The following is a 21,201-nucleotide window of genomic DNA, read 5'->3' on the forward strand; positions in this document are numbered from 1 at the left end:
GAAATATAAGATTACCTACCGACTGCATTTTAACTACCTAGATAATCTTACTATCTATCTATCACATCACATCACATCACATCACGTATATTCATGAAAAGTAAGACGTTGCTTTCTTGAATACAATCACATTTCGCGAGCTTGCTTTTGTGAAAGATGGAAAATGGAGGATGAAAGATGAAAGATGGAAGATCAAGAGTACTTTTCTATGGAAATCGAAAATAAGAAATGGAATGGAATGCAGAAATAAGTTTAAGATGGAACGACGATAGATGATTAGAGTTCCGCTAGTGGAAAGTTTAGGATCTGGGTGAAGATCATTTCATTTCATTAGACTTTTTGGAGTGGTTTTTCTCCACTAACCTATGGAGGGGTTGAAGATATTGGTATTTTTTTGAAGGTATGTAACGTGGTTTATCAGTGCGTGGCCCATATCAGTGGATGGTCCACTTTCACCTCAATTTACATTTTCAAATTCATATTTCTTAATAATCTTTGAATCAATTGATTAAAGCTATTATAAATCTAATAATCTAGAATCTATTATATCATTTTTACAGGTTTTTGTATTATAATTTGTTTTTCCACACTTGTTATAGTATTGATTAGAGAATATCTTTATATTGGAATTTCCTTTATTTTGATGTTTATTGTATTGAATTTAGATATCAATCTTTTGTTAAAATAATATATCTGTAGTTTCCTGTTCAATAAGTATTTCTTCTTAATGTAATTAGGTTTTTTTTGTATATCGATGTTTATTAATGTTTCATTTATCTTTCAAAATGTACGAATCTTTATATTTAAAAGTGTATTCTTATATGCTAATCTTTTTATATTTTTAGCTAAAGCTAGTATAGTTTTAAATAAAGGTATAGGAGAGTTTAATTGATAATGAGTTATTCAAGATTTAATTAGTGTTGATTGAAAGAGCACTTTTGTAGGATTGTGAGGTGTTTGAGAGGTCCAAGATTCTAAATTGGGAGGAGGAGAAGTAAATGTATGGATTCGAATATCTAACTTAGAAAGTATTATTTCAGAATCGAATAAAACTAATCCTGTTTCTCGAAATTCTGATTTTATATTCTGATTTGTAATTGATTGTTGATATATAGTTTTGAAAGCTATAAAGAATTTGATCTTTGAAATATAATTGATATATGTTTTTATAAACCCTTTAATTTGTATACCATATTTTTGTTTTAAGATATTAAAGCATTCAATATTAAGAGGCTAGGTTAAATAATTTGAATATGGTGGTAAACATATATATTTAATATTATTCTTTTTGTAATAGTTCTGGAATAGTATTGATTCATAGCTTTCATACTTATCCAGCATTAGCATTCTGTATTTGTCCTTAATTCGATTTCTTGTATGTTTATCGAAGTGTTTCAAACCATTCTAATTCTGTTTCATTATTCGTCCATCTATTGCTTGTAGGTTTAATAGCCCAATCTGCAGGAAGATCGGTTTCTGTATATTAATTGGAAAGATGTATCTGTCCTTGAACTATCAGAAATGGAGGTATAGTATCCCCCTCACTATTGCTGTATATGATCGCTGTAGCTCATTTTCGATTGCCTGGCTGTATAGCTTTATTTCTATTGTATTTCTCAGTATTAGTAACAACTATACTAGTATTTATCATTCCTATTATAAAGTCTATTTCATCGAAGTTCTATAAATCGCAATCGAGAATACTATATTTCGCTTGCATATTCGATATAAATCGGAACCAGTTTTCAATAAGTATAGGATCTTTATAGAGAGCTTTTTGAAAGTCATAAACATATTTAAAATACATCTTTAGTTTTATATGATATTTGATAAATCAATAAGCCTAGAGCTTTCTAACTCTTTTTGTACTTCGAGATTCAAGAATATGATTTGCTATATCTTTCACTCCCTTTTATTTAAATACAAAACCTCTCAAATCTATATCAATTATATATTGAATAATGATTTCCTTTTCTAATTCCAAGAGATTTTGAGATTTAGGTTGAATTTCTATATAAGGAGGCATACTGTCAATTCTATGTTGTAATATTGATCATGGGATATTATATAATATTGCAACCTTTCAAATACTTAGCTTCTTATCTTTCTGAATAGCTACAATAACAAGTAATATACGGGCTTCTTTATTATTCAAATTCATCATAGATTATTGATAAAACGCATATTGAAATGAGGGAGTCGAATTAAGGTGAAAGTGGGCCACCCACTGATATGGGCCATGCACTGATAAACCACGTTAGTATGTATAGGTATTGTATGATGTGATGTGATGTGATGTGAAGTGGAAAGAGTAGAGTTTCGGGATGGTGGTCGGGATGGATTTCGGGATGAATGAGAATATGAAGGGGAACTCGGGATGGAAAGATGATGGATGTATTTCTATGTAATGAAGAAGAGGAGTCATTGTAGGTGAATGGTATGACTAATAATTTGAATCTGGATGACTTGATTCGATATGAATACCTAGTAGAATTCGACAATAGTTGATGACTAATTATTAAGGTACTCTGAATGAAGCGGTCATACTATCATTTCTGTTGAATTGGATAGGTAGGTACTAGTTATGAGAATCATAGATTAGAAAATGGTAACTCATTTTTCTTTTCTTTTCTTTTCTCCTCGTATGAAAAACATACATTGACGTGTCTTGACATGCCTTGACGTAAAAAAAAGCAATCGAAAGGAGCTGGGAGAAGAGCTACCTAGTAGTAACCTAGTTCCCGATGAAAGTTGATCCGTAATGAAATCATCGACTAAGAGAAAGCTTCCACATCGAACTAATGCAAGATACCGATGTCACGATCTGGAACGGTGTTGCATGAATATGCTGTACTCCACCGTCTTGCAGATGTTGAGTGATCACCTGAGGATGAATCTTCTTTTGCAGTCTCTAGGGAAGCAGTAGGTACCTATATCTCACCGAATGGGATGGACAGATCTGTAGGAGTTCGGAAAGAGATTAACGAGATTGTTGAGGGTTCGTATCGATTCTTCCATGATGGTGGGAAAGCTCAAGTGATCTGTTTACGATGTTTATCATGGTGGTACGGTGTAACGCCCATCGATGCATGTAGGAGTGAGGGATATGTAGGTGGGAGAAAAGTGTGATTTGGGTTGGAACGCTTTCCGAGCTGGTCAAGTAAGGGATGGTGGGATGGAGATATCGTGGCTCTGTATATGTCCCGACTTTAGATCTGGTGGTGTGTATTGGTACTTTTCGATGGATCGGGAATTGAAGGAAAGAGATTGGGAAGATGTTGGGTGGGTAGGTGGGTAGATAAGACAGGTTGGGATCTGATAGATGGGATCTGATGGATCTGATGAGATACTGTACGGGAATTGTAGTGAAGGATATCTGCAAGAGATATCTTGATCCGACTGGATGTGAATTATGAGGTGGTGTAGGTTTACCAAAGATATTTGATGTATATTATGAAGCGGTGCATATCTATGAGAAGTCTTGATATATATTACGAGGTAGTGAAATTATAAGATAGTGTAAATCTATATATTAGGTAGGAAGTAAGATACTGAGATACGGAGTAGTAAAGTAGTTGATAGGTAGGTAAATAGCTAGTAGTGTAAGAAGATTGATTGATGATTACCTGGTATATATTTATTTAGTATGTATCTATCTAGGTGGGTGTAATTGAAGAGAAAAGAGTCGAGGTTGATATAAAAAAAGAGTGAAGGTTGATATAAAAAAAGAGTCAAGGTTGATATAAAAAAGAGTGAAGATTGATACGAAAGAAGAGTATAAAGATTCCCAGGTGATATGAGAAAACAAAAACACAAAACTTATCTCTAAAGCAGCACCCACAAAATATCAAGCGGCATCCCCCCCAACAGCATTCAAGTGATTTGATTGATCACAGCAAGAATTCCATTGAAAAAGCTGGGATCGGATTTAACCGAATCTGGTAAGGCTGGTTCCTGCACACGATGAATAAAGTGGGGCGATCTTAACACTACCACCATAGCTTTGAGCATCGTCTTTTGACAAGCAAACACCAACCTCCATCGATCATTTTAGCACCAAATGCACGGCAACTCTCCCTCTTTTTCACAGGAACATCGGATGATTTTAAGTGGCGGATGAGATAAAAAAGAGGCAAAAGAGGCAAAAGAGGCAAAAGAGGTAAAAGAGGTAAAAGAGGTAAAAGAGGTAAAAGAGGTAAGATGTCATTAATACTACTTAGGTACTATGACTTTCCTCTCTATCATGAATTGAAGGAAAGAAAGAAAGAAAGAAAGAGTTCGTGATGGGGGAAAGAATGATTGAAGCCATGGATGGATATGAATGAGTGGATGAATGGATGATTGAATGAATGAATGAATGAATGTGATTGTTCATTCTGGGTGTACAAACAAAACAATCCTTCAAATCCCATCCATCTTCATCGATACATCCATCCATCCATCCATCCATCCATCCACCAATCCATCCAAAAGCAAAAGTATATATCGTTGGTTCAGCAACATATGCATGCGTCAACACAACATCAACTTCAACACGACACGACACTACACCACCTACGGGGTACACGACATTTACCACTTCCATATTCTCCCTTCTCCTCCAACTCACCCAAGCAATTTCGACCCAATAAATGTTCTCCAGAAGAAGAAAAAATTCCAATCGAATCGGGTCCAGATGAGTTGATCCAAAATAACTACCCGTAAATAGAGTACTAGGTACCGTGCCGGTGCTTCAAAAACTGAAAACCTAACCAACTTTCTTCTCTTACTTTCACCATTTTCTTCTTGTTTCCATGAACTTTGATTGACACAGACAGTTCTCGATACTTCTTAACCTACCTATCCCAGATTTATCATGGTATGGTGGATTGATTTGATGTGATTGGAATTGTCCTGAAAAACTATTATTCATTCATTACTTGATACTTCCCTTTCATTCCAAATCATTGTCCGTTGGTTGATTTTGATTGACGGATCATTCATTTCATCTCATCTTCGGCGAGATCCAATCAAGTCTCACATTCGGTCTCGGTTGACCTTTCTTCTCCATCCATCCATCCTCCTTTTCCCTCCCAGACCAGCCTACTTCTCCCTCTTCCAACTTGCAATTCACTCCATTGTCTTACTCTTTCCCACTGCGACTGATACTCTTGACTCTGTTCTATCCGAGTAGAATCACTGCTTTCACGACTTCTCGTCGACATTTTAAACTTTGGTCCGTCAAAAATTCAATCTCCATCAGAAAACCCCACTACTGCCCTAGAGCTTCTGCAAGACATATCCCAAACGCTTGATTTGTCCTTGAGTCAGGACCGGTGGGGTGAATCTTTCTGATCTCATACTACTGGGCGGCCCTTCTCCCCGGATCTTTCCATGATTCGCCTCTGTTCCACTACTAAATCAATTCTTGTTTTGACTACCTCTTCCATCTCTCTCAAACAAAGACATCAACGAATTGCCACAATTGCAAAGATGTCGCATTCCAACGTCTTGATTTATCTCATGCGCCGGGACCTGCGAGTGGGCGATAACCCTATCCTTCATTCTCTCATTGATAACAAGGATCATGGATTCACACATCTTCTCCCACTCTATGTTTTTGCCGCACAACAAATCGAAGTCTCTGGATTTATCACCCAAGATGGAAGTAAGAGTCCTTACCCAGAGGCCAGAAGTCAAATCGGCGCATTCTGGAGATGTGGTCCCCACAGAGCGAAGTTCCTAGCGGAAAGTGTGTGGGATCTGAAGGGTGGTCTCGAGAAGATTGGGAGTGGATTGGCTATCCGGGTGGGTATGGTCGATGAAGTGGTGAAAGATTTAATTGAAGGATTTGAAAAAACAGGCGGCAGCAAGGTTTCTGCAGTGTGGATGACTTCCGAGGAAGGAGTAGAAGAGAAACGAGAAGAGCGCTCAACAAAGAACCTATGCGATGAGGCCGGTGTTGACTTCAAATTGTGGCGAGATGAGAAATATTTAATTGATGAGTATGTTTTCACACCCATCATCCATTTCAACCCCCCCAAAATTTACTGATTTAAATTTAGTCGAGATATTCCATTTGAGGATCCAAAAGATCTTCCCGATGTGTATACGACTTATCGCAAGAGTGTTGAACCCCTTCGCGAAGCGCCTCGTCCAACTTTACCAAAACCTGAGAAGAATTCATTGCCACCCTTCCCTACTGATGTTCCACCCCAACATGCTCCATTCACGATTCCGACAAGTTACGAGGAGATCGAGAGTGCACTTCTCAAGCCAATCAATGCGCAACCTCTAATCAAAAATCCTCCATCCTACCCGGAGAATTCACTATCGGTACATCCTTTTACAGGTGGTGAATCTCATGCGCTGGAACGACTCGACCATTTGATTACTTCTGGCTCCATTAACGCTTATAAATCTAGTCGCAATGGGCTTATGGGTACTGATTTCTCTACAAAACTCTCAGCATACCTTGCTCTTGGTTCAATTACCTCACGTCAGATTCATTCTTCCATGTCTCTCTTTGAGAATGGTTCCGATTCTGACAATCGGTACAAAGATCTCGAGGGGTATGGCAAGGGTGAAAATGAAGGCACTTATGGTGTACGATTCGAACTTCTCTGGAGAGATTACATGCGTCTCTGCACTCGTAAATTTGGACCAAAGCTTTTCCAATTGGGTGGATTTAAGGAGGAAGAAAATGCCCATTCAAAGTGGAGTCGGCTAGATTCACCAAGAGATGGTGTTACAAAAGAGCAAATACAAGAGATTATTGAGAGATTTCTTAACGGTACAACTGGAATGGGATTCATTGATGCTTCTCAGAGAGAATGTTATCATACGGGTTATACCAGCAACCGCGCTCGTCAAAATGTCGCTTCATTCCTCGCGAAACATCTTTACATTGATTGGAGAATTGGCGCCGAGTGGTACGAATCTATGTTGGTTGATTATGATGTTAGCTCAAATTGGGGTAATTGGCAATACGTTGCCGGGGTTGGGAATGATCCTCGAGGCAATGATCGGATTTTCAACCCTGTCAAACAAGCTTTTGATTACGACCCCAAGGCTGAATATGTTCTGGCTTGGGTTGATGAGTTACGCGGCGTGGATGAACTAGGTCAAATATTCCAGGCTTGGACTATCAACGACCAAGAGAAGAAAGAAGAGTTGGGAATTGCAGATACTGAGATGGTGACGAATCCATTAAAGAGAATTGACTTTAAGATCAATAGAGGTAGAGGTGGGGGAGGTGGTAGAGGTGGTGGCAGAGGTAGACCACCATATAGACCACATGGTGGAGATAGATGGATGGGTAGAAGATCTGGTCCTGGGGACCAAGGACGAGGTGGGTTCCAGAGTGGAAGAGGAGACCGAGGTTTCCATCAAGCTCGAAGATTGTATAGAGGCGGTAGAGGTTCCGGAAGCGAATTGAGAACTGGAATGATGGACAAGGAGAGAGAGGCTGCTGTGAATAATGAGTAAGACCGACGGTTCACATTATGGCGTACGTCTATAATTGCGCAGCGAGACACGGACATGGACACGATTACGAATACGATCACGGATACACGAAGACATAGATATGACAACGTAATAAATGGATGTCATTGAGTTGACAGTGGTAATTATGGTTGAGAATTTTGGTAAATACGGTCGGTGGCTATGGCTTATACCTTGGGACGGTGAATAATGGTTACGGAGATATTTGCAATTATGGCTTTCGCTTATAATATGATCTGGCTGAGCTGCATAGGAGGATGGATTTAAAAAAAATAATGAGTGGTTCAGATAGGCGGATCATATACACATGAGTCGCGAACAATTCGGATACGTTTTGATTTCATTGTGCATGCTTGCTCTTGATAATATTGAATTTTAGGTAGTATAATAAAGAAAGAAGAAGAGAAATAAATACATTAGCAGTATCGCTCCTCTATATATCCAACCACTTTAGTAAATGAAAATTATATTGGTTTTCTAATCTCTGCGAATTTGGTCTGCTCTGCTCTACCGAATGATACTTCTTCTTACAATATCTCTACCTCTTTGATCTTTATTTCTGGAATGTTGATTTGTACTCTTGATTGTTATGAATGTTGAATGTTGAATGTTGAATCGCGAATGGCGAATGTGGAATAGCGAATATCGGTTTTTGATATCGATGTATTTAGTATTTCGAAAAGAAAAGGAGGAAATGATTCGATGGTTACTATACCTTAATTTATTTTATGTTATATTTGACATTATATTTTGTATTTGACTTCACACTTTACATTTACATTTACATTTTATACTTTATATTTCGCATTCCATATTTATATTCTATATTTCGCATTTTATATTCTATATTCTATATTTATACTTTATATTTATTAACTTGATAGCTTTAGAAATCAGTAATCTATAATTAACAATTTAAGATTACAGCTCATCTAACTCGTATGTCTATCTCACTTTGTATAAATTATTGAGAGAAATTATTGAGAGAAATTATTCAGATAAGATCTAATCCTATCTAGATACCTATCTAGGTATCTAGATATATATTTATATCCAAAAAGTAAAAGATAGTTTGATGTTGATATTGATATTCATTTCAAACTTCAATCAAAATTTCACATCAGACTATACCCCGCCCTACGAGAATATACTATACAAAAACACACCAAATCATACTATACTCCCCTCATACTCCCCTCTACTTCCCTACACTTCATATCACTTGACCCCACGCCCACCAGTAACTATACTGCAGCCCCTCTCCCTCTCTCCCTCTCTCCCTCTCTCCCTCTCTCCCTCTCTCCCTCTCTCCCTCTCTCCCTCTCTCCCTCTCTCCCTCTCTCCTCTCTCCCTCTCTCCCTCTCTCCCTCTCTCCCTCTCTCCCATACACTCAACCACCCAATCACAATATACAATTAACACACATCTACAGAAAACTCAATTTCGAAGCCCACCCCCAATACAAAAACACAAAATACATATATATATATAAATACACATACAAAAACACACATATAAATACACATACAAAACACACATATAAAAACATAATATACAAAAACATGTATACAAAAACATGTATATAAAAACATATATACCAAAAACATGTATACAAAAACATGTATATAAAAACATATATATAAAAACATATATATAAAAACATATATATATAAATATACACATATAAGAACACATACTACCCAGCCCATTACATCTACCCCTCATATACACTACACCGCATTTCAAACCTCAATCTCAATCTCAATCTCAATCTCAATTTCAAAAGACTAGAATATTATACCTAATACCTATATCCATCACAATAAACAATAAACAATCGACTATTGTAAAAAGACAGTAATACCTCCCTACCTCCCTCCCTATCTACCTACCTACCTACCTCCCTACCTACCTACCGACCAAGAATCCACGGAATCATACCAGAGTCCGGGATGAGCCAGAAACGAGCAAATTGCAATTGTTTTTCCACATAAATCAGCACTTCAGCTACTCGAACTCGGGTAAATCATCGTATATAGCGCATTTGAATTCATACCTATATCAAAAAGAAAAAAATTAGTGGGGCTTTACTTAGGCGAGGAAAGCAAAGGGGCCTCTACAGCAGGGACAATCACATACTGGTCTTCTTGCGACAATTTTCATATGTTACATGTATAATATTTGTGGAACCTGCATACCCGAAGACCTATACTATCTATTTCATGTATATGATTCTCTTCCCCTTTCTCTCCCTTCGCTCATCTCCTTCCCCGGCCCTAAAAGGACCAACTCAAGTACCCAATCATTATCCAATCCCAATTCAATCTTACCCCACCCAACCAATCCGACCGAGCGTAGTACTAACATCCTGTGCACTTGATACAGTACAAAAAACTATGTAGAAAAAATAAGTCATCCCCAGAAATCCCAACGCCAAATCAGTATACCACTTCAATCGCCAAACTAAACCATGATATGCCAAATCACTCCTCGCGAGCCATGTTTACAAAAAAACAAAAGAAAGCTAGTCATAGCGTGTGTTTCGTTATCATGACCACCACTTGATTGCCAATTTTGTTTCCCCATAGCCCCTTCATACCCGCATAGAACAAACACCAAATGCAACCCGAAATCAAATTATCTCGAACGCCCTGCAGCCCCTGTATATCTGTTTCTGATCAAGAAGGGACTTGGCATTTCATCCCTGTCAGGGTTCCACACCGTTGGCTCCATATCTCCAATGCTTCCTCCACTACCCCTCATTCTTCCTTCGCCCTTTTCCTTTTCTACCATTCTCACCCCGAATGATCTTCCCTTTCCACTGGGGCTCATTTCAACTGGTCTACCCCCAGCACGAGCTTGTGCTAATTCGACTAGAGTTCGTCCAATTGTTGGTGCACTTCCCGTCTTTGTATTATTCTTCATCGCCTGTTTGTGTAGGTCTGATTCAGATTTCTTTGTCAAACTCGACTTTCGTGTGGGACTTGCTGCCGCATCATTGCCCGACAAACTAGTCATGCTTGGTATTCTCGACAGTCTCTTAGTTACTGGGCTTTGTGCTTCCTTCTTACTAACCAATCCACCTTGATTTTTGGTTGCCAAAAAATTTGGTTGAGTATTCAACTTTTGTAATGGTGCTGTACGCTGTGAGATGAGATGTGGTCTCGCAGCACCCTTAGCAAATGGGTTGTTTTTAGATTTAGGTCGTGTAGGAGAAGGCACTGGAAGATCATCCTCATCTTCAGAATCAGAATCTAATAGAAGAGGTTGTAAGCGAACCTCGGCATTTGCGTTTGCAGCAGCAAAAATGTTTCGGTTAGTGCCAGGAGCTTTGGTTGCATTGTTCCGGCGTGGAGATAATGACAAGGAGGCAATAGAAATTGGCGATGGATCGGCCATCTCAATGTCCATGGGAGTGCCATGCACATTGAACATGGTTTGCGCTCGAGAAAATGGTGTTCTGGTGGATTTCTTGAATGGTTTACTGGGCTCCGGTGACATGGTGTGATCGGTAAAGTCTGTGGTCGATGAAAAGTCATCACCTGTGCTACCAACAGATGATCTTGGGTCGTCCAATGAGCTTGGCGAGGGACACAGCTCTTTAGCGGTCAGAGAGCTCGAGCTAGTATCGTTATCTGGATTCGATGATCGAGAGCTGTTGGCGGATCTTTGTAGCTCTTCTTCAACGCGGATTCGGACCTCTTCTTCAAATCGTTTCTGTAGATTCTCAACCTCTATTTGTACCAAACGATTGATCTCCAATTGTGCCTTGACTTCCCATTCTCTTCGCAATGATGAATCAATCTCGGCACGCATAGCTGCTTTCTGAGCCTCGAGCTTTTCTGTCCTTTCTTCAATCTCCTTGAATTGTTTAGCCGCCATTTCTTCTTTCGTCCTCAAAAGTCGACCGAGCTCAACAACCTCTTTCTCTTTCCTCATCAACTTTACGACAGGAAGATTAAGCAATGTAACGGTGTCGACTCGTCGATCGGGGTTGACTCTAAGGCAGTCCTTGATTACAGATGCAAGTTCTGGCGAATATATATTTGGTATTGGTGTGACTTTGCCCTCTTTAATCTTCTGCACAAGTTGAAAGTGGGATTTCGCGTTAAATGGAACTTCTCGTGTGCAGAGCTCGTACATAATGCAACCTAAAGACCAAATATCTGACTTTAACGTATATCGTTCTGCGGCGCAGATTTCTGGGGACATGTAGAATGGAGTTCCAACATATGTAGAAGCAAAATCGTGAGATTCCATCAATTTCGAAAGACCAAAATCTCCAAGCTTCACCGAGTTGCCTTCACCAAGGAAGACTATAAGATTTAGCATAAGAAACATAATTGTATATGCCTAGGATACTCACTGTTTTCGGGCTTCAAGTCTCGGTGTAGAATCATGACACCAGGCGCAGGCTTCTGTGGTTTTGCGGTATTTCCCAATCCCATAACATTGCTCCCAACTTCTGGTGGATCGACTCCATAGTGACATCTATACAATGCTGAAACCAATTGTGCGAATATGCTCCAAACGAAACCCTCTTCAGCATACTTGTTTTTTGCTTGTAAATCCTTTATAATTCTACCAAGATCCCCATTGCCACAGTATTCCATATACAAATGAAGGTCTTGACTGGACTTTAGATGCTCTCGATGATAGTATCCGACGATGTTTGGATGTTTAAGTGAGGAAAGAATGGCAAATTCGGCTTGTAGTTGTTCTCGTTCTTTTTGTGACATCCGCATGTAGTTAATCTCCTTCCTACATAAGATTTCTCCATTATTCTTTCTTCGGACCTTTCGAATGATACCAAAAGAGCCATGTCCTACAGAATAGATAGAGTATATTAGTTTTGTCTCACTTAAGAGTTGGCGCAACGAGTAATAAATCCAATATGAACCACGTTCTGCAGACTTACCTATCTTCTCCAAAACTTCGTACTTGCTTTCTTCTGTCATGATTCCGAAAGTATTATATTTAAGGGAGGGAAGATCTTTGCATTGATCTAAATAAAGAAAGCAATTAACATTAGTATTGTTGTAATTTATTCGAGGTTGGCGATGTTTTGTCGTTTTATTCAAAGTTGATGAAGATGGATTGTGAATTAATTCATTCAGGTTGGTGTTTACTTTTTGGTTGCCCTTCCAACCGTTTGACTATTTGATACCAAACTAGAATTGGACGTCACCCGGGGAAATTTTGATAATGCCAGAAGGCGGTGAAGGTTCGAAATTTGGATGACGGTTGAAACATCTAACTCCGATCCCTTATCCGGATTTCTTTTATCGATAAGCTTTCTTCCCCCTCCATGTGCTTGTGTCAAAATCGGCAGCTTCTCAACCTTGCCACAATTTTGTATCTTTATCTGTTTTATTATTATTATCACTACTGGGTCCATATCCTTTGCCATTCACTATCGATTATTCATTGCTCACTACTCCCATATCTTCTACTTCATACTCTTTGCACACATACCTTCAGAATGGTAAAACGGAAAGATGAGCTCGAAGTTCAACTGAAGGATGAGCACCAGCTGATCAAGGAAGGACTTTTGAGAGACGAAAGTCCCCTTGATACTAGTCCCGAATTCCAAGAGCTTTGCGTTGCTTGTCGAATTGGTGATGTTAAGAGGGTTCAGCAAGCAATTACTACTCCTGGAATCAATATCAATGCTAGAGATCCCTTTGATTATACGCCATTGATCTTGGTAAGCCTTATGTTATTCCTAATGCCAATTGGCCTCGCTGACAAACTATCAAGGCAAGTCTTTGTGGACACTACAATGTTGTTCAACTACTTCTCGAAGCTGGAGCTCTCTGCGAGCGCGATACATTCCAAGGAGAGAGATGTTTATACAATGCATTAAACGATCGGATTCGAAACCTTCTATTAAAGTACGAATATTCGAAGTCTAGGGACCCATTACAATCATTTGCTTCTCACATCACTTCTCTCCTTACTAGGCAGACTCCTGAAACTTCAGACATAATACTCAGTGCTGGATCAGAATCATGGAATTTACACAAGATGATACTTTCTGCCCGGTCACCATATATGCAAAGAAAGCTTTCTGCTGCCCCAGAAACCAAGTCATGGAAATTAGAACCTTCCATTCCCCCAGAATGTTTCCAGGTTGCTTTTCGATATTTATACATGGGTGAAGTGCCATCAGATCTTGGTCTTAGGTCTAGCAGCTCTGTGGACGATGTGCTCAAAGGGATTGATAAAATCAGCAAACAGCTTGAGATTGAATCCCTCTGGGAAGGGCTCTTGAGTGGGCGTGATAGGAGAATAGCTCGACAACGGTATCAAGATGAAGTTTTACGAGCAAGAAATCAGATGGAGTCTTGGTATCGAGGTAATGTTTTGAAGCATAAGATACACATCGATACCGTGAAGGCCAAGGATGTGAAGTGGACTAGGAATAATTCCATTTTTGCAGACGTTCTGTTACAGGCAAACGAAAACGTAGTTTCCGATGAGGCTTTGAGTTCAAGGCCAGAAACGCCAACACCTAACACAACTGTTTCCTCAAATGGTATTCCTATTGGCCCCTCGAGCTCACTGCCCCAAGAGACATCAACCGCCAATTCATCTCAGAAATCTATACTCTATCCTGCGCACCGCGCTATGCTTATACGATCAGAATACTTCCAAACGATGTTTAGTTCCTCGTTTCAAGAAGCGCAAGTTACTGATTATTTGCAAATCATCTATGTCGACTGCCCCCCTGCTGTACTAGAGCTTATCCTCGACTTTCTTTACACCGAGAATGTTGATATTCCTCTTGATCTCGCTATAGACGTTCTTCTTGCAGCAGACATGCTCTTCATTGAGAAACTCAAAACCAAAGCTGCAGTAGTAATTAGTACTCTCGGAAATGGTTCGAGCACACTCGCTGATCGCACACACACCGACAGTGATGAATTAGATGTGGAATTAATCAACCCTTATGATGTTATGAGAGCTGGATGGTTGACAAGAGTCCAAAGACTAGAGGAATTTTGTGCTAGGTACATGGCATATAGGTTGGAGGACTATATTGACGAGCCAGAGTTTGAGGAGTTGATTAAAGAGAGTGCTGCTAGAATTGAAAAGAGACAGGAGACTGACACTATTGAATTACTCGATGAGTATGTTACCCCAATTCCTCTTCTCCTTACCTTTAAGAATGTGGCTTTTGTTTAGAGAACATAAGAAAGCCTTGGGAGAAATTTGAGGGCTTGCATCCGATTGAAACACTGTCTATGGTATAATAACTGACATTTCTCTAGTATTCGCTTTTACCTATCCGAACGCTTCAGGCTCCGATTTGAAGACTCGGGCCTTGAAGATATGATGGATGAGAATATAAATGAGAACGGCGAAGAAAACGGAGATGAAAAGGGATTAATCGACGATGATAAATCTGCGAATGCTGTGAAGTCTAGCACAGTGGTTGATATAAACTCAACCCAATCCCCTGCCCTCGATCCAATGATGAATGGTCAAATACGGACTCTCAATGGTGAGATTGCAGGTGACGAGTTTGCCGCAGATGCTATAAACTACCAAACGTTACTTGGAAAGATAGACAACTTGTTAGAAAGATTAAAGTTAGATGCTTAGACTCTGTACGAGGAATTGGATATTATTTTTCGTATTTAAGCGAAGTTTGTATTTTAGAAAATATATTTATACTTATGTCCTCACATTTTTCACCCTTTGCGTTAGGACCAAAATTACAATCATGTTTGTCCTTGCATTTGACATCGAATATTAATTATCTTTTGGAGAGAAAGAATGCATCTTGTTCACCGCAATTTCTCATCAGCATCGCGCCTTATCCATACCCCTCCATCCTCACCTCATATATGGTCACTCTCATCACATAGGCACTAGATCTCCTGATCCTCAACTTCACCCTGCGCAATAGTATCTAATGCTATTCAAACATTGGACTCCGAATTAACTCTAATCTAAATATTGAGACTATATCGTCTCAAAGCTTCAGACTCTGTATATTTACCATATAAGTGATACTAACATTACCTGGATAACACGGCAAATGCACCGTACAATCTCTGTGCATTATATATAAAAACACGAAACATCCCAATTCTACGATTTATCCATAACGGCAGATAGTTATTTTTGAACATTTCTTTTGTCGTTTATCAATAAACGTTATATTGTATCGAAGCTGACTCTCCTTTCCCCCTCGCGTATCCACGATTTGCCCCACATTATCAATCAATATAAGGACATCTGCGGTCTGGATGAATGGGAATGGAATTCAGTCTAATACCAACCAAAAAGGACAGGAATGGTGTCTCAAACAGTTCCCCGTTTGAGAGAGCAAGAGAATACACTTTCTGATTTGCTCGAAGCTGCTGTCAATTTGGCCTTTTCATCACTTACCTATGGTTGAGTGGTACTTTGAAAGGTCGCCTATTAAATCAAAAGGATTCGATTCCGAGCTAAATTTACTCCAGGCTATTTCACTGAATGGCTAACTTGACTGGTATGTAGTACTGATTCTAGAGTATTCACCGTCTATTTGAGCCTTCAATCACTCGTAAATGAACAAATATCCCTCATTTTCATCAATTGTGATTATAAAGAGATAGTCTAATAATAGAAAGATTCCCTATTTTCCTGGGTTCTGTATTGCGAACTGATAAAACCTATAGCCTTACGCAAACCAGCGAATTAACCGGCCATACAACTTAGTTCAGTCTTTAGCGATCCTTCTCCTGATTGTACGCGCAACAGGTTATCGAGCGATCTAGCTTGGTAGACCAGATGTGAAAGCTTTTAACGTTTGAACATTGTGAATTTCTGGATATGATGCAACGCCCTGGAAAAATATTCAAGTCTGAAACAATTTAAATGATCCAGAGGATCCCAATATGAACACTCTTCCATTGTCCGACTGCAAACCCCAACTACTGCGCGCTTTCAAGCGTAGTTTCGAGCGCAGTTTCCGACATTTCTGTTTCCATTTCTCGAGCCAATAACATCTCCATTATCTCCTTGCCGTGCTTTACGTTACCCGCCACGAACCGAATCACTTCATTGTCAATCTTAACTGAATTGTACTCTAAAAACGCCTCTATCATTTCTCCATCCCAGGTGGACAATGCAAGGTTGATTACATCTGGAGCTATTTTCGTACGCGCTTTAAGTAACCATAGGATGTCATCTCGGCGGAAATCCACAGGTCGACCCAGAACAAGTGTCTTCCAATTGATCACTCTCTGCATACCTAAGATGTCTTCCATATGGATCGCTTCATCGAACAAACCACGATAATGTGAATACACATGCTTATTATAATCATCATAATGTGAATACACATGCTTATTATAATCATCATAATGTAAATACAGAAACTTATTATGATCAACGATCGAATTATTTTCATGTATGGACATGTATAAAAATGCCTCCGTTAAATGATGCATGAAAATGTTCTTATCATAAATTTCATGTCGAAAGGTCATTGCGAGTAGTTGAATCGATACGATCCAAGGGTCCCTAGCAGCTCGCATAATCCTGCTGTGGTGAGGCTCCATCGTATCCAAAATGACTTTAGCGATGGCAGCAACCTTGTTTTGTTTTGCAGACGATGTATCGTTTTCAACAGCGTCGAGAGGGGCAAAAGCATTCGCAATATTCAAGCTCACCATATCGAGGGGCTCCAGAATTAAAAAGCTGCATTCATTACATAATCCGATGCACTCATCGGAGGATTTAAATAGTGTTGATGTTATGTCGGCGTCGTTATTCTGAAGCATGAGTAGCGATGTGGGTCGCATCACTATTCGGGGTTCCGAGTGGTCCACGCACATCGTATCTTCTTTCGTTCGAATCTCCATTATTGTTTGGGCTGCCCGCCTGCTCCCGTTGTAGGATGCAATATAGTATGCAGAAGTCCAGTACAACTTATGGTTGAGCTTCATTGGCAGTATAGACGTCGTTATCTTGTGTAGTAGATTGATAGCCATCGAACTATCAAAATATGCTGAAGTTTGGACACAATTGAGACCCATCGAGTTTTTCTCAGTGAAAACGTATTGGGGATTTGCATGAGAAAGAAGCCGACTGACAATCTCATTGAGATCATACTTACAGACCAGAAAAACAGTCCAAATCAACAACGTCATAGTTCTATCCTTGATCCATGAGGGGCGCAAATGTGATTCATTTCCCTGCAGGTAAGAATCGAGCCTAGATTTGGCGAACCCAGAATTTCTCGATTCAAAAGGAGAAATTAGAAAGTCTACGAGTAACTCTCCTAAAGCACCCTCACGTCTTGCACTGGGAGCTGATTTCGCATAATTACCCCAAAAACATACTGCGTGGTTCCTAAACGTAGGCCGTTCTTGTGATTCTGACATGATATAAGTTAAACATGCTTCCGCGGCCATCAGATTTGTATCTTCAGCTGAGTATCCGGGCTGGGACTCAAGGTATTCCCGCACCGATAAATGAGCAAACTGAAACTTATCCGTCTCTTTATTATAAACTACTAAGTTGAAGCAGATGCTTAAGATTTCGTCATTTGATAATAGTGGGTGGCCTGCGTTATTCACAAAAATGGCTTGCGGGAAGGTTTTAGAGTTCAGAGCTTCGCGGGAGCAAAGAAGCCATTTTAATGCACGCGACGCTAACAGTGGGTTAGGATATTCGGCTTGCATGATCTGTGATATCACCACACCATATGACTTTCCCAATTCTTGCGGTAGGTGGTCGAGTGCATGATGCACGTTGGCTTCCGTTTTAACCCGATATGGATCACAAAGGCTGTCAATGTGCATGCTTGCTAGTCGAAACATGCCATTAGCTTTCTCTATCAACTTGTCAATGATGATGTTCTCCAAGTGACTTGAGACACGCCCGCAGAGAAGCTTATCTTCTCGAATTGCCTCCTTAATACGCGATTTGATGAACAATATGATATCCGCAGTATTGTCAGTCGCATGAATGTATAGGTTCGGGGAACGAGCTAGATGGTGAACGATGTCATGGTCATCTCTGCTACTGACAAAAACTTTGACGATATTGTTTGACTTCGTGATGATCTTTTGCAGGCCGAGAAGCAAATCATTTCTTTTAATAGGATCGCATTCGTCAAGTCCATCAATGACTATGGTTGCAGGATTGGATTCTAACAATTCTAGAATAATGTTAACCGTTTCTTCGAGACTGAGCCTCTCCGGTTTTCGTCCTCGGGCTTCCTTCTTCCGAGCAAGATATTGTTTTGACACAGGTTCCCTTATTGGGGTCTCTGCATCTAATGAGCACAACTGCTCTAGTATGTTTCTTAGTATTTCTGTTGGATTAGCCCTTTCAGGTTCATTAACAGTTCGAACACAATAGAAGTATGCAATAGGTGCAGAGCTTTGATGCTGTTGGGCTCGACTTTGGAGATATTCGATAACATGGCATACAAGCATGCTCTTCCCACTGCCGGGGATTCCATGGAGCCACAAGATGGAAGATGTACTAGCCTCCATCCATTCCTTGAATTCCTTCTTTCTCAACAGCCAATTGCAAGAACCAGATAATAAGCTCCGCGATTTTTCCCTGTGGTGGCTAGAGCTTGGTATCATTGTAAGCCACTCAAAAACCTTTACTCGCTCCTTTTCCTCTAGATTATCTTTTACACTAGATAGATCTTCAGCAATGCGCTGCACGGGATCCTTGAGATCGTTCAAGGCTTTGACCAAATGGTGTTCGATTTTGTTCCACTTGAGTTCTGCAGATGACATATCTTGTTGAATGGTCTGTGTGAGATTGTGCAATTGTCCAAGACGTTGTCCCAAGTCACTTCCCAGTAGATTCGTTGATGAAATCCCTTGCTGAAGGCTTTGTATTGATGTATGGCATACATCCATACATAGATTGTGTGAGAGCATTCATGTTTCTGTCAATCTTACCAAGGGATTCATCAGAGACGAGGCGCGTATATTTCTCAACTTCCAGTTCGTTTTGCTTGATGCTCGATATGAATTTATGTGTTGATTCTTCTGGACGAAAGAAGCTATGCGCAATTTTCTTCAGAATATGAGGCTCGAAGTATGCATGCGCTTGGAAAAGGTAGTCCAAAATGGCAGTATATAGCTTAACAATCGCATCGGCCAGAAGAGACTTCGCGCGCGATGCTTTCTGTAGGTGGAGATACTCCACGATCTCATACCGTGCTAGAAGATTGACAACAATCTCCATGCCTTCAAGGATAGCACCATTTGAGTTGATATCGCTAATAGCAGCCTGCGATGCAATTAATAACCAAATTTTAAATCACAGCGGTACATCATATACCTGCAATAGAAACCTGACAGCAGCCCATGGTAAACTCGCATGGATTGGATCATATTGCACAACAATATCCCCAATAGACTTGAACTTTTCAATCCAAATTGCAAGCTTAACAAAGATGTCGCGAATAATGATCACTTGACCATTTTTCTTTTTCCACTTCCATTTCCTTTCTTGAGCCTTGAGTTCCTGCTTTTGCACCAAATCCAAAATTTCTACCAAGATTTGTCGCCTTTCTAAGCCCGCAGCGACGAGTGCTGAGATATTTGTGAACTGGACTTGTTTAAGAGCCTCATTCCACAGGTCCTCAGATTGTCTGTCACGTCAGTAGATGTCTCTCAATGGGAGATGCAATAATTGCCTTACGTTTTGACATAAGGTGCAGCTCCAGGTGTGGTCATTTTGACTATGGTTTTGATGTTCTTCGGCGAATAATCTCCCTGGAATCAAGTCCGTTGAGGCTCTGCCCATCAGAATTTAGCAGTGCGGTATTGACTTCCACAAAACTCGATCTTTACTTAGCAATCAAATGTTGTGATTCAATGATTATGAAGCGGAAATGAACGAGCATCACTTCCTGGCATCAGAAAAATTCGGTGTGTGAGCTAGATTTAATTTTGCAAGAAGATGCCGATGAATTTCTGCATGTCAGCTCTACACAGCCTCCCAAAAGCAAGTACCTAAGTATGCCTCGGGGAGCCGCCCCTATGAAAGGTCACCAATGAAAGAGGTTTGGCTGAATTGAAGACCGGTATGTATGAAGCATTTATATCAGCCCCAATCGTTCATGTAGGGATGGTGGCCACCCATTTTTATACCTTTTCATTGGGCCGATTGCGGTTTATCAAGCAAGATCATCTGCGACGTGTAAGTTGCAATGCAATATAGCATTCTACATTGTGGAATCGTCAACATGTATGAATGAGGATGGACATGCTTATACTTAGCATTCAAAGCATCTCATGTGAGGGAGAGAAGAGAAAGAAATTTTAGGTAGACAGTGGGTAATTAATTACATGGTTGGAAATATTTTAGTGTTCCTTCACTAAATTTAATAAAATACATAGCAGGCTCTACATAAGCGACAAAACAGGCGGAAATTGAGTATCTTTTCGAAGAACTTTTTTAATGGATTATAAATTCATTTCAAATTAAATAATGAAATTTTTCTAAAAAAGCAAACGAAAATCTGAGTCTTCTTTGCATTGATATTCGATGTTTTTATTGTTTAATATTATATCAAGAGGAAATCTTGGTTATTGAAATTCTTTCGAATGGTGGTCAATTCCCGCCTGTTATTTCGTTGATGTAGAGGCGGGGTAGGCCGTGTTCAAAGCTTATCTATCAACTCCGCTGTTGATGTTCTATATGCCACTATATCCTCGGAATCTCCGAATTGTGTACGGAGTA

At 39.7% G+C, this 21,201-nt stretch overlaps 5 protein-coding genes across 5 annotated transcripts; 2 read left to right on the plus strand and 3 right to left on the minus strand.

Annotated features, from left to right (window-relative positions):
- The first annotated feature begins 4,290 nt into the window (after positions 1-4,290).
- On the plus strand, positions 4,291-7,973 carry EAF02_002367 (uncharacterized protein). Its single transcript, XM_038898415.1, has 2 exons — positions 4,291-5,984; positions 6,045-7,973. Exons 1-2 carry the CDS (start codon positions 5,374-5,376, stop codon positions 7,465-7,467), a joined length of 2,034 nt encoding a protein of 677 aa, XP_038762107.1. The 5' UTR covers positions 4,291-5,373; the 3' UTR covers positions 7,468-7,973.
- EAF02_002368 (uncharacterized protein) lies at positions 5,010-5,204 on the minus strand (the record flags this gene model as incomplete). Its single annotated transcript, XM_038898416.1, has 1 exon — positions 5,010-5,204. One exon carries the CDS (start codon positions 5,202-5,204, stop codon positions 5,010-5,012), a length of 195 nt encoding a protein of 64 aa, XP_038762108.1.
- Positions 7,974-9,633: 1,660 nt separating the features above from the next.
- Positions 9,634-12,443, minus strand: EAF02_002369 (uncharacterized protein; the record flags this gene model as incomplete). Its single annotated transcript, XM_038898417.1, has 3 exons — positions 9,634-11,801; positions 11,852-12,310; positions 12,404-12,443. 3 exons carry the CDS (start codon positions 12,441-12,443, stop codon positions 10,123-10,125), a joined length of 2,178 nt encoding a protein of 725 aa, XP_038762109.1. The 3' UTR covers positions 9,634-10,122.
- A 524-nt stretch (positions 12,444-12,967) lies between these two features.
- On the plus strand, positions 12,968-15,166 carry EAF02_002370 (uncharacterized protein; the record flags this gene model as incomplete). The annotated part of the gene is made up of 3 exons (XM_038898418.1): positions 12,968-13,192; positions 13,246-14,618; positions 14,760-15,166. 3 exons carry the CDS (start codon positions 12,968-12,970, stop codon positions 15,091-15,093), a joined length of 1,932 nt encoding a protein of 643 aa, XP_038762110.1. The 3' UTR covers positions 15,094-15,166.
- Positions 15,167-16,412: 1,246 nt separating this feature from the next.
- EAF02_002371 (uncharacterized protein) lies at positions 16,413-20,192 on the minus strand (the record flags this gene model as incomplete). Its single annotated transcript, XM_038898419.1, has 4 exons — positions 16,413-19,327; positions 19,410-19,743; positions 19,795-20,107; positions 20,158-20,192. The coding sequence occupies 4 exons, from the start codon at positions 20,190-20,192 to the stop codon at positions 16,413-16,415; spliced, it is 3,597 nt and encodes a 1,198-aa protein (XP_038762111.1).
- Between the last annotated feature and the right edge of the window lie 1,009 nt (positions 20,193-21,201).

Source organism: Botrytis sinoallii (assembly GCF_014898435.1).
Source record: "Botrytis sinoallii strain Bc 23 chromosome Unknown BSIN_003, whole genome shotgun sequence".
NCBI lineage: Eukaryota > Fungi > Ascomycota > Leotiomycetes > Helotiales > Sclerotiniaceae > Botrytis > Botrytis sinoallii.

Excerpts from the sequence above, each read along its gene's own strand:
- EAF02_002367 (XM_038898415.1), top strand. The coding sequence starts at position 5,374 with ATGATTCGCCTCTGTTCCACTACTAAATCAATTCTTGTTTTGACTACC. Across the intron at positions 5,985-6,044 it reads GAGAAATATTTAATTGATGA|TCGAGATATTCCATTTGAGG; the intron begins GTATGTTTTCAC and ends ATTTAAATTTAG.